At 34.3% G+C, this 12,633-nt stretch overlaps 2 protein-coding genes across 3 annotated transcripts; one reads left to right on the forward strand and one right to left on the reverse strand.

Moving 5' to 3' along the window:
* The first annotated feature begins 923 nt into the window (after positions 1–923).
* On the forward strand, positions 924–4,740 carry LOC122588855 (histone acetyltransferase MCC1). Of its 2 annotated transcripts, none has more exons than XM_043761071.1 (6): positions 924–1,032; positions 2,453–2,643; positions 2,730–2,874; positions 3,309–3,408; positions 3,490–3,718; positions 4,255–4,740. In XM_043761071.1, exons 2-6 carry the CDS (start codon positions 2,522–2,524, stop codon positions 4,451–4,453), a joined length of 795 nt encoding a protein of 264 aa, XP_043617006.1. In that variant the 5' UTR covers positions 924–1,032; positions 2,453–2,521; the 3' UTR covers positions 4,454–4,740. The 2 variants fall into 2 exon arrangements, with proteins under 2 accessions (XP_043617006.1, XP_043617007.1); XM_043761072.1 differs by having other exon boundaries at positions 928–1,032; positions 2,473–2,643.
* Positions 4,741–7,093: 2,353 nt separating this feature from the next.
* LOC122586572 (WEB family protein At5g16730, chloroplastic-like) lies at positions 7,094–11,556 on the reverse strand. The gene is made up of 3 exons (XM_043758554.1): positions 11,361–11,556; positions 9,926–10,148; positions 7,094–9,708 (listed from the first exon to the last, which is right to left on the reverse strand). The coding sequence occupies exons 1-3, from the start codon at positions 11,375–11,377 to the stop codon at positions 7,273–7,275; spliced, it is 2,676 nt and encodes an 891-aa protein (XP_043614489.1). The 5' UTR covers positions 11,378–11,556; the 3' UTR covers positions 7,094–7,272.
* Positions 11,557–12,633: the final 1,077 nt, after the last annotated feature.

Here is a 12,633-nt window from a genome sequence, read left to right on the forward strand (position 1 = left end):
AATAATCTTGATGGAATCTAAGTCTAATTTACACCTTATTGAATGGTAAATACAATGGATGTATGGATGGAAACGAATATTGTGGGTATATCAAGGAAGTTGATCTGTATTTGTTGACGTGCAAGTGAGTCACACACTTACACGTACGACAACAAACCTAATGGTTGAGATGGTGGTTTTTATAAATAGAAGGAAGTGTATGGTGGAAACAAGTGAGATACGCATTATTTAAACCTGTTTGACCCTTTCAATATTTCTTACTCAAAATTTGTGAGTACTTATGCAACAATTAGGTAAGTAAGTAAAGTGATTTGTCAAACACTTGCTAACCTATTTTGTTGGTTGGTTATGTATCGTTAACATGTTGCTAATTTTCATTCAACAATACAGACATGTTATGTCATCAAACTTTTTAAAGAATCACTTGTCTTTAAGCATATTCAGAATATTAGTTAAAACTAAATCAAACCAACCTTATAAACTTGGAAAAAGTTGAGACCGTAATATTCGTCATTGTCATTCTATCCACAATTTCCATCAATTATTTTAGGTTTATACTCTAGATTGAAGAGGTATTCAATTAATCTAGATCTAACCATTTATCGAATGGATTTCATGCTTAAAACAATTACATTGACTGATTATTTAAAAATCCATTGAATGAGTTGACTATATGATTAATTGATTATGTACATGCCCCCTAGATATATATCCAAAATCAAAAAAACAGAATTTATATAAAAACAAAATGGATTCTCTTGCCACTTGAAAACATTCGATCATAAAAATTATAAAAAAATAACAAAATAATAAAAGTAAAACGAAAAGTTGCATATCTTTGGGATTCCCGTTTTTGAAGGTTGACCCGACCCGACCCACCCACCCACCCCACCCCTGTTTCTGTTTTCCTGATCATCATAATCACGTTCACATTCCAAGATTCTTCTCTTCCAACTTTTTTCGATTTGATCTTCCACCAAGTTCTCTTTTTTAATCATATGATTAACACCCACAATCTAATTATAGATTTTGGTAAGCCCCAATCAACAATCTTTTATTTAATTTCACTTACAGTTCTTGAACATAATTAATAAAAATAATCATTTTGGTATTTTTCACTTTCAATTTTACTCCCTATTTTGATCATGTTATTGTGTTTATACCTTAAAGTTTTGATCTTTAAGTGTTTTTGTTAGATTGTAACTTTACCCATCATTTATATCGCCCATTATCACTTTGAATCAATCAGCTTTATGTTACATTTCTTGTATCTATTTTAATGTCTTTTAGGATATGGTGGAAAAAAAATTTTTTTTTTTTTTTTTTCCTTCCTAAATTATTAAGTGAAGTTGCTTGAGGGTTTGGTGAGCTTAACTAATTGCATTGATGATTTGCCAACTAGATGAATACTTATAGTGTTGATTAATTATGTATTATGTATATGCGTGTCGGCTATTGACTGCTATTGCTCTGAATTATATACTGATTACACATAATTTGAATGATTATTTCTTAATAAAACAAAAATCTTAACGGTCTTGTGGTGGGATAGTTAGAAGTTTCTAAGATTTCAAGTTAAGCTCTAATACGGGTTAGGAGATGCAGAGTGCATGCTCGTATGAGCTAATCTGATTTGGACATGACTCATGGCAGGGAAACTATCTTCCTTCTTTGTCTTTGTGCGAGACCTGGAGAGGAGTTTAGATCTAGTGCGCTAAAACTCTTCTAAGTTTTGGTCTCACTAGATACAGAATACAGATGACAATCTCAATGTTTTTGCTCTTGTCATGTTGTTACGAACTTGAATGTGACTTTTGATTATTTGATTGTAGATTTTGTGTAACCATAGCCAAGAGTGGGGTTGAAATACTACTTTTTAGAAGTTTTTTGTCACAAGTCTAAGTTGTATCCGAGTCAATTATTGATTATTACCAATCCAAAGCACACAGATATGCATCAATGTGAAGGATTGAATGGATCATTTAGGTAGTGTTTGGTTTGAAGTGGGAAATCACTATGGATATGGGTTTGAATGTAGGGTGGAATGGATTGGGTTAATGAAAATGATCTTTAGTTTATGCGTTTGAGTAGGGTTAAGATACTGTTTCGCAGGATGGATCTGGTCGGAGTGATAGGAATACGTGTGCCAAATCCATCTTCCTATATAGGTTAACCCAATTCAAGGGCTTCAGTTTTGGTTCTAAAACTGGTACCCTTAAATGAAAAACTCCTATTATTCCTATTCCCATTGCTTCATCTCCCATCCCTCAATCTAAACACACTACATTTTTGTGTGTGTACAAAACCTATTTTATTTTATATAAATATACTTGTTTCCCGTTAGTTTTCTCTTCGAATGGAATTATCATTTTAAAACTTGCTGGTTATAACATTTTTTTCTTTTGATAAGCATACTTTTTAGCAGTTGCTAACATGGATATTTACTCACCAGTTTCAGTGACTGCTGTACAGCCCTTATTGGTTGAGTGACATAAATGGAAGAAAAAATCTTTGGGTATTGATGCGTTTCTATTCAATGATGAAATTCATAACGCCTCGCCACCCATCGATATCATACAGGCCTATAAAACCTTCTGATTTAGAAGTTCTTGTCAAAATCCACGGTGATCTATTTCCCATCAGGTTAGAACATCTTTTTTATAATAAATGTAGTGGTTTAAATATAAGATAGAACTGCTCAACAAGAAGCTCTTTCTGATTATGTTTAGGTATGAAATTGAATTTTTCCACAATGTTGCCCATGGTCGTGATATAGTTTCTTGGGGAGCAGTTGACCGGAACCGTCCTAATGGTCAAAGTGATGAACTTATTGGATTTGTTACTGCACGGATTGTTATGGCAAAAGAAAGTGAGGTGATTTCTCATTATGGTATCTGGCTATTGATTTGCTCTATGAACGTTGATCAGCTAATATCTTTCTCATGATTAACAGATTATGTGTAACTTGTATTGACTGAATATTGCTTAAACTTGTAACTGGTCAAAAGGGTAAAGTATAAAATAGCTGAAAAGAGAATGAGTCATGTGGGTTGAGCATGTCAAAAGTTCCTCAGTTGTATTTTGAATGCGCAATACCTCTCTAATCAAATTAACAAAAAAACATGTATTATTGTCGAAGTAATATAATTCTGTAGCTATAGACACAAGTGTATAGAAATTAAAATGATCTTTTCTAGAAAAAACATGCTTTGGGTTAACCTAGCTTCACCTATATTGACCCATTACCCAACCAGCCTGTTTTCACTGTTATTTGAAACAAGGGCACTAAGTGATCAAATGCATTGCAGATAGAAGACATGCTGAGATTTGACCAATCAAGATCAGATCAGGCTCTAGTTTATATCCTGACACTAGGTGTGGTAGAGTCTTATAGAAATTTTGGTATAGGTAAAGATATTCCACTTTTATGACATCTTTTTATAATATCTTTTCTGATTTTATGCTAAAATTGCTATGTTGATCTTTCAGCCACTTCACTCATCCGAGAGGTGATCAAGTATGCATCAACTATGCCAAACTGCAGAGCAGTTTATCTTCATGTAATTTCTTATAATAATTCCGCCATCCATTTGTACCAGAAAATGTCTTTTCTCTGCGTAAGGAGGCTCCATTCCTTCTATTTTATCAATGGCCAACATTATGATGCATACTTGTTCATATACTATGTGAACGGTGGTCGGTCTCCGTGTTCACCCTTGTAAGTATACCTTGTTCATTCTTGTTTACCAAAATCAATTTCATTAATTTCACAATGGTGTGACCAAATGTGTAAATGTGAGTTTAGCCTGGAGAGGATAAGAAAGCGAAAATGCCAGAGTTTAAAAGTGTTGCAATTTTTATGAGATTGAATAGAGGGAGCGTATTCTTTTGTAAAGAGTTCCCAAAACCCACGCTCTAATCATGTATTATGACATTTATTTTTCTTTCATTCCAAATGAAGTTGAAAGCATATTTAACCGTTTTTCTCCATCTATACCATTTGGTAGCAATCTAGTAAATTGGGATAATCATGTCACTTCACATCCCAGATTTAGATATGCCTCTTCTTTTTTAATGAAATATACTTCATTCTTAGTCAACAGTGTTTCACCATCACTTAACTAGCGGTATATTCCCTATGTTTCTCTTGAAAGAAAACAAGAGTCGGCTTAAGTGTATTAGGTTAGGAAAAGAATATATAACATTGTTGTCGTCGTCATGAAGTCAGTCGATGACAAGATCTTTACTATGCAGAGAGCTTGTGACGCTTTTAGTGACGTACATGAGGAGAGGACTGAAATTAGTATCTGCAACAGTATGGAAGAATGGTGAGAAAAATGGGTCCAAACGGGTCAAATATAGAGACAAAGGCTCCCTTCTTCCGATGACACAGAGCAAGAGAAGCATTACAATCGAGGGCGGAGAGGATGATCATGTATTAAGTGCTTTGTAGAATATGAGCTAAGACGGCATAAGTTTCATTCCACCCCTTGGCAGTGTTGTTTCTTTCTTCTTCTTTTTTTTAGAAATTTAGTTTGGGTTGAATCGAAACAATAAGTCTCGCATGTTCTATTTGGGATTGACTTCTGTAAAATTTCCTTTGGTGTTTTCAAGCTTCTGCAAGTGTAAAGTGACAGAAGAGAAGAGTGCCTTGTGATTTCTTATGTTTCATGGATTTGATGAGGAACATGAAAGAATATATTTATATTGATATACATCACCTTTAATGGTGATTTCATATGTTTGCTAAAGGCTTTGATGAGAAATATGAAATTATGCCTAATGATATTGATAGATATCTTTAGAGGTCTTGTATTTTGCACAAGTAGTCAGTTACTAGTTTACTACATATTTGGATGAGCTCTTGGTGAGTAGGTAGAGATACACCAATGGGTCGGGCCTTAACCATATGGGTCCCGAGTAACGCTTCAGGGCTTGATCGTATTACTCCTAACAGGCTGGTCCTTGACCACATCGAGTCCTAATGGGTCAGGGGCTCAGGGCTTGACCATATGACTTTTAATGGGTCGGGCCTTGACCATTACAATTGATTGAAAATTGTACTTAGGCCCCAGGGTTGGGTCCTAAATTCCTAATGGGTCAATTCATTTGTTTTTTTATTCTGCTGGTGTTATAAATTACAGTTGTGTACGAATTTACCTGCTATTATTATGTAGGAATGTGTAACAAACATGTTAACATGTAAACAATTATGACAATTTAAATCTTTGCTTTGCAGGGCCTAGAGTCCTAGACAGTAAACAGTGGGCATCTAATAACTTGAGCTTTAAATGTGTGTTACTTTCTAACAAAATATGCAAAATGTAGTACACAAGATTGGATACTAAGGCTATCTCCAACTCCAGTTTGCTATCAGTGTGCATATTGAGTTTCCAGTTTGTTTGGGTTGCATGTCCAGTTTGTTAGTCAGTATGCTGGTTTCAGTATATGACTTGATACAATCTTGGTAATATGATACAATCTTGGTTCTTTTGTTAAATGATATTAGTACCATATGATTTGAAAGAAAAAAAGCAGCAGCTAAACTAAGACTAGTGTCAGAACTCAGAACTATGATTGAATGCAACCCATGATACAATCTTGGTTCTTTTGTTAATATGAGCCTTGTATACGTGCTTAGTTAAGATATGGACTAGTTCTTTTATACGAGCTTTAACGGGTTTAAGGATTACTAACAGTTTTAAGGGTTTTGGTTATTTTCACTAATGTGGAGACCATAGTTGCAGTGGCGAATGGGTGAAAATGGTTGGCGATTGAGTAAAAAAAAGGATTTAAATTCTCTCTAAGTTTAAAATAAACATGAAAAATCATGTTTTTTTTTTTTTTTACCATGACTAAAATTTTAAAATTAAAAGAAGGGAAAATGATTTGTACTGCAGACTTTACCTACGCTTAAGTATTGTCACATCAAAAAAAAAAAATACATATTAAACCTTTAAATTTGATAAACATATATAACCCCTGAATTTTACATAAACCCCCCTCTGAATTTTACATACTTAAAAGAAAGATTAACATCCACCCCTGAGTAAGACACAAATCATCCTGAAATAAGTTTCCAAAACCATAAAATAGAAAAGGGGTTAGCTAATATATTGTTAACAACATTTAGTTGGTTGCTGTTGTCTTCACATTCAGAGAGGATGATTATTTATTTATCATGTGGGAAATTCCGGGAGGGGGGGGGGTGTGAGAGTAGCAGGAATGATGTTAACAAGATTTTATATTTTCCTAATAGAAAATCAAAAGACCAAAAAATGAGAAAGTTGGCTTTATATGAGCTACAAATTCATCAACATATCTCATTAGAAAATGTATGGAAGACAGTTAAAACTTCAGACTTCCCTATATGAAGCCCAACTGACATACTGCACCACATGTTCCAAATAATGTCTGACAAGTCATGCTGGCAGTGTATATTATTGAACATGATGGGCAGTTGCTTAAAGTAAGTCTGCATGTGCATGTGCATGTACTCCTTCCCTACACTATTATAAAGATTTTCAAGCATCACAAAACACATGGGGGGATGGATGAAGATCACTGAGATCAGCATCTGCAGTAAATAACTGTAAACAGATCATTTCAAATTAAATGTAAAGACAAGATATGCAATTGACATCTGACCATCTAAACAGATATTCTTCATAAAACACTTTTAAAACATGCCTATGCACATTTCCTACCATTCATGAAAATATATTGCTAGAGTTCTCAGGATGGAAACTAAAGTTCGAAGCTTTCTAAGTAAACATCTCGCCATCTGGGAATGCCCGGACAATGGATATACAAACGGTCATAGGAATATCCCATTATACTTCGTACATATGAGTCATCCCCTGTAGTTTACGCAAAACATTTTGCCGTTCAAAAAAAAAAAGTTTACGCAAAACATGAAACACTTCAACTGTTATAGAATAGCCAAATGTTTGTAACTTGATCATTCAAGTGCAATAACTTTCAACCTCTCAAACCAAACCACATCAAGCTGCTATTGTCTTCCTTAAAAGTTATCACTTATTTCCAATTAAATTTCTAGGTAAAATACATGAGGAAATCACATACAAGAACATTGGAACGGCTAAATAGCATACACAAATAATAGTAATAGTAATAACAAACAAATCTCCGTAGATGATACGTAATTACCCACTGTTTTACACCAAAAAACGGAAGGAAAAAAAGAAAAGAAATTGTATTCGAAGAAAAAACAAGAACACAAACACATGTAATATCGATATACCTCTTTTACTACTTCTGGGCATTGCCTGTACCCTTCTTGCTTTTCAAGAGGCTTCCAAACTTTTTCAGCAGTGGTTTCTTCTTCTTCACTTGCTGCTTCGATGGTGAAGTGGCACCGTTGTCTAAATTTTCTGCACCATTTATCTGATCATACCCGTCACCACCTTCTGTTTTCGAATCCACTTCATCCTCAAACGATTCATCATTAACAGTTTCCCTTTCGGGTGAGAGATCTTTTTCTTCAATCTTACAACTTTCCCACATCTTAAATTCCACTTCTTCAGAATCAATTCCTTTCTCTACTACATTCTCACTCTCTTTATGGTCTCCATTTAAATCCTTCACCACTGTTTCCTTCTGCAAGACTTCATTTTCAATCGACGGTGTATCTTTCGAAAGTTGCTCCATTTTTGGCACATCTCCATTATGCTCAGAAAACTCCACCACTTTTGGAAGCATGTCATAATCTTTTTCACTGTCTGTGACATCATCATTTTCCTCAATTTTCTCTTTCGCATCTTTCTCCTCAAGCAATTTAGACAACTCCTCAATCTTCTTTAAAGATTCAGCTTCACGTGTTTTAAGCTCCGAGATTTCTTGATCAAGACTTTGCAATTCATTTTCTTTATCCATTAAACTCTCTTTCAAGTTCATGCTTTCTGCTTTTGCATCACCAAGAACTTCCTTTAAATAAGTAACTTCCGATTCTGCTTCCTTCAAAAGATTCTTCATTTGAGTTCGTTCTTCATTAGAAGCATAAGCTTCTTCCTCCGTTTCTTTAAGCAAATTTGATAACCGCCCTACTTCCTTTTCCAATGAAGCATTTTCATCCTTAGAGTTCTTCACAGTCTCCAATAACTCCACCTCCTTCTCTTTCCATTCTGACTCTGTACCTTGATGACTATGTTTAGCTTGCTCAATTGTGTTCATAAGCATGTCGATTTCATGTTTTGCATCATCGAGCATGTTCTGATACTTCTCATTAGTGGTTTGCAGTGCATGTTTTAAATCTTCTATTTGTGCTTCATAGTTTTCATTTTCAGATTGATTAGAAAGCAGCTTTTCTTTTGCTTCTCGTGCTTCTGATGAAACTTCATGTAAAGCTGATGCTAAGCTTTCCAATGCTTTCTTGCTTTTTTCCTCTTCATTCTTGGATGATTCGAGTTCACTTATGAGTTGGTTCTTTTCTTCCAGAAGAGTTTGAACACTACTGGCTGCAAGTTTCTCATTGCTCAAAGCTTGTGCCCTTTCCTCCTTCACAGTTTCAAGCTCTGATTTTAAAGATTCAGCCTTTTTGGTCATAACGGAAGCCTCTTCCTTCACTTTCTGAAGGGTACGTTCCGATTCTTCAAGATCCCCTCGTTGTCTCACGTTTGACATTTCTAACAAACCAACCTTTTCTTTCAAGGAAGAAAGCTCAGCTTCTGCTTTTTGTAAGAAACCATTGCTCGTCTCTAATTCTTTGACCATTGACTCAAGAGATGATGACGCAGATCTTTCTAATCTTTTGGCTTCTTCAGCTTGAAGATCTAATTCTTCAACTTTAGTCTTCCATTCCTCCATTAAGCTACGTGCATAAGACTCGGACATTCTTGCAGCTTCTAATTCAACGTTTAGCTCCTCAAACGAAGCTTCTACATGGATTAACTTCTCCTTGTAAACTTTAGATTTCCTGACTTCTTGGGTCAGAGTCTCAATCTCTGATTTTAACTCCTTTTCCTCTGATTTCAGATGCTCCACCTCTGATTTCAATTCACATACCAATTTGTCGTTTTCTTCACCCTCCGATTTCAATGTCTCTATCTCCGATTTCAGCTCCAACACCAACTTTTCACTCTGACCCGCCTCTGATTTCAAAGACTCGATCTCTAAATTCAGCTCAGACAACATTTTGTTAGTTTGATCTGCTTCTGATTCAAATTTGGAATTAAGCAATCCCTTCAATCGTGTAATTTCAGCAGAAAGTGCTTCGACTTTTTCAGCTTGATTTTCAGCAATCTTTGTTGCATCATCCGCGTGATTAAGTGCCTGATCTTTTGCATCACACGTCATGGCTAATTCTTGCTTTACCTTTTCAAGCTCTTGAGTGGCAGAAAGAAGAGCCGCCAAGTCAGCAGCGTGCTGGTTTTTAACAGTTTCCAGCTCTTTCTCCCACTGTTCTTCCTTCTTCTGAGCAGACTCGATCCCCGCTTGTTCCATTTCAACAGCACGAAACTTCTCAATCTCAATACTCTCTTCTGCACTCTTTTGAGCCACAAGAGCCTTCTGAAGTTTTTCATTGGTCTCCTCTGATAACTTTTGTGCTTCTTTCAGCTCATTAACGGCTTTTGTTTTCTCTTTCTCTATAGAAACCAACTTTTCTTCAGCTTTCTTGAGATCATCTTGTAGGGCAGTCAATTGAGCCTGTAATTCTGAACCCTTTTGCAATCCCCTTGGTGCAGGTTTCTAGATAGCCAAAAAATAAGACAAGAATAAAAACACATTGCTAAAACAAAATCTTGGACCCATCATTGGTTAGAAGTGTGATATTAGTGATTTAAGCAAGAGTAAAATTAATTTGCAATTAATGATGTGAAGATATACATATCAGGTCAATTTAGAATATAAGTAGTCTGCTAGGGAGTACATATATTGTAACTATTTGGTTCCAAGTTGAGCTTACTTCTGCAGGGGAGCTGATCTTTGGCGACCGGCGTTCTATTGTTGGCTTCGATGGAACAACTCGTGGAGACCGTTCCGCGGATGCTCTCGTGCTTTGTAAAGGAGATGGAGAATCAGTCTCAGATTTGGCAACTCCACGGCCAAGTTTACTGACTCTGGGTGTTGCCGGGGATGTTTTGCTGATCGGAATTTTTGTGGCTGGGGGAGTTTCAGAAGAAGAAGATCTGTCAAATTTCAACATCATCAGTCACATTCTCAACTATGTATACTCTGATTACTCTCCCTCTCTCGCACACAGTCACACACACACCAAGAAACACATTAGTATACATTCTTATACCAGTGCAAGCAGATAGAACACATAAACATTACTTTACAAACATACAAAATTTACATATACAAAAATGTGAATCAAAGCAAAAAAAAAGAGAAGAAGAAAGAAGCATCCTCATTCTACGTGCAATTGAGATCTTTATAATTCATAGAATTTAAGAATAAATTTATCAACTTTATAACAAGAATTACAACTAACAAGGTCAAGCTTATTACAATCTGCAGTTTTTGGAAGAAACGGTAAAATAGTATCACTCTCACATTAGGATTAAAGTTAATAACTTTATATCATGAGAATGCAATCAACAAGGTAAAGTTTGGTGGGATTTGAATTTCTTACATTTCGGATCTTATAATTTTGAAGAAATTGGGAATAAAGATAGCAACTTTATAGCATATAACTGCGATCAACAAGAAGATTCTTGATGGGGTTTGCTAGAAGATTTTGTAAGACTGTCTACATCTCACCTCCCTCGTACCCTGCTCATGGCGGGATCGGGTGTTGACATTGACAATCTTGAAGGGTTCAAATTTCTAGAAAAAAAAATATGGATCTAAGTTGAAGAAACTTACAAAATGAGCAGAGTATTTAAAGAAAGTTAGCAACCTTATAGCATAAGAATGCCAATTAACAACATGTAGTTTGATTTTCTTGGAAAATTAAGGATTCAACTTACAGAAATTTGCAAAAATGAGCAGTGTATTTGAAGAAAGTTAGCAACTTAATAGCATAAAAATGCAATTAACAACATGTAGTTTGATTTTCTTGGAAAATTAAGGATTCAACTTACACAAATATGCAAAAATGAGCATTGTGCTATTGTATTTGAAGAAAGTTAGCAACTTTATTACACAAAAATGCAATTAACAACATGGGGTTTAATTTTCATGAAAAATTATGGATCCAAGAAAAAGAAACTTGAAACAAATGAGCAGATCTAAAGTGTTCAGCAAAAAGAAAGTTGGATCAAGCAACTTAATCAATAATGGAAACAAACAAACAAACAAGTTAGTAAAAATTCAGCTAATGATAATGATAATCAAACAATAATAAATAATAATAATAATAATAACAAAGAAATTAGCAAAATGATGAAAATTACTTGGATTTAGCAGACATGATGAAAGCTAAAAAAGGTCCAAATGTGACACTTTGTTGAGATAATGGAAGTTAAAAATATGATTAATTTGAGGAAATCTTGGATGTTAATTAGCAAAAAATTATAGATACAGATATTGGGAGTAAGTGTGTAAGTAAATGTTTTTTAAGATGAAGAAGATGATGATGGGAGTAGAGGAGCATTATTTTTGTTTAGAAAAAGAAATGTGAGTGAGCGAAGGTTAATTATTTGATTAGGGTCGGTGCAAAATGGGCAAAGGTGATGGGAGTTGTACTTTATGCAATGATGGCTGTACAACATATTGTAAACATATATACTTGCCCCTAGTCTCTCTCGCGTGCTGCCTGCCTGTCCTGTCTTCATTTTTTTTTCTTTATCTTTTTGCCAGTCCTACATCTATCTATGACTTCCTCTCATTTCCTTGGTAACTTTTGTTGTTTTAACTTATTTCCAATATTTTTTAAACTTTTATTTTAAAAGCATCAGGTGTAGTTCGAAGTTAAAGATGGAATCACCAATGTAACATATCAATATCTATATCTATCTATAATATAATTAAAAGAGGGGGTTGGAGATACACTTGACACTCTAATCTCCCTTCTAGAGCCTAATCCCCCATCCTTATTAATACTCTAATTTTTTAATATTAATCTAAATTAATTTACACTTTTTGGTTTTCCATCACCAATTTACACTTTAAGCCCAACTCAAAACAATTAATTTACATTTTTTTGTTTCTCATCACCAATTTACACTTTAACCCAATTTAAAAATAAATAACTTACACTTTTTGATTTTCCATTACCAATTTACACTTTAACCCAATTTAAAATAATTAATTATACTTTTCGGTTTTCCATCACCAATTTACACTTAAAAATAATTAATTTACACTTTTTGGTTTTCCATCACCAATTTACAATTTCACCCAAATTAAAAAATAATTAATTTACACTTTTCGGTTTTATTGATAATCTATAATATAACTCACGTACGACAAAAAAAAAATATGATCAACTACAAAAAGTTTTTCTTTTTATATACTTTGCACATAATTAATCATTAATATTACTTTTTAACATTGAATTCTTATGTTATTGTTATTATTATTTCTTTTAATTTAGTTTGAGGTTTGTTATGGCTTTTTTTCTTCAACAACAAAAAATATGACCACATTAGTTCATCTTGAAGATCTTAAGCCAACACATGTTAACCATCATTTACGACTTCGTGCTGTGCATGTATGGACTGTTTC

Source organism: Erigeron canadensis, chromosome 2 (assembly GCF_010389155.1).
Source record: "Erigeron canadensis isolate Cc75 chromosome 2, C_canadensis_v1, whole genome shotgun sequence".
Taxonomy (NCBI): Eukaryota; Viridiplantae; Streptophyta; class Magnoliopsida; order Asterales; family Asteraceae; genus Erigeron; species Erigeron canadensis.

Bases quoted from the DNA above. Each gene is read 5' to 3' on its own strand.
- LOC122586572 (XM_043758554.1), bottom strand. The intron at 9,709-9,925 runs GTAAGCTCAACT...TTGGCTATCTAG, and splicing joins AGATCAGCTCCCCTGCAGAA to AAACCTGCACCAAGGGGATT.
- LOC122588855 (XM_043761071.1), top strand. From the start codon at position 2,522: ATGCGTTTCTATTCAATGATGAAATTCATAACGCCTCGCCACCCATCG. The intron at 2,644-2,729 runs GTTAGAACATCT...GATTATGTTTAG, and splicing joins GGTGATCTATTTCCCATCAG to GTATGAAATTGAATTTTTCC. The intron at 2,875-3,308 runs GTGATTTCTCAT...AATGCATTGCAG, and splicing joins TTATGGCAAAAGAAAGTGAG to ATAGAAGACATGCTGAGATT.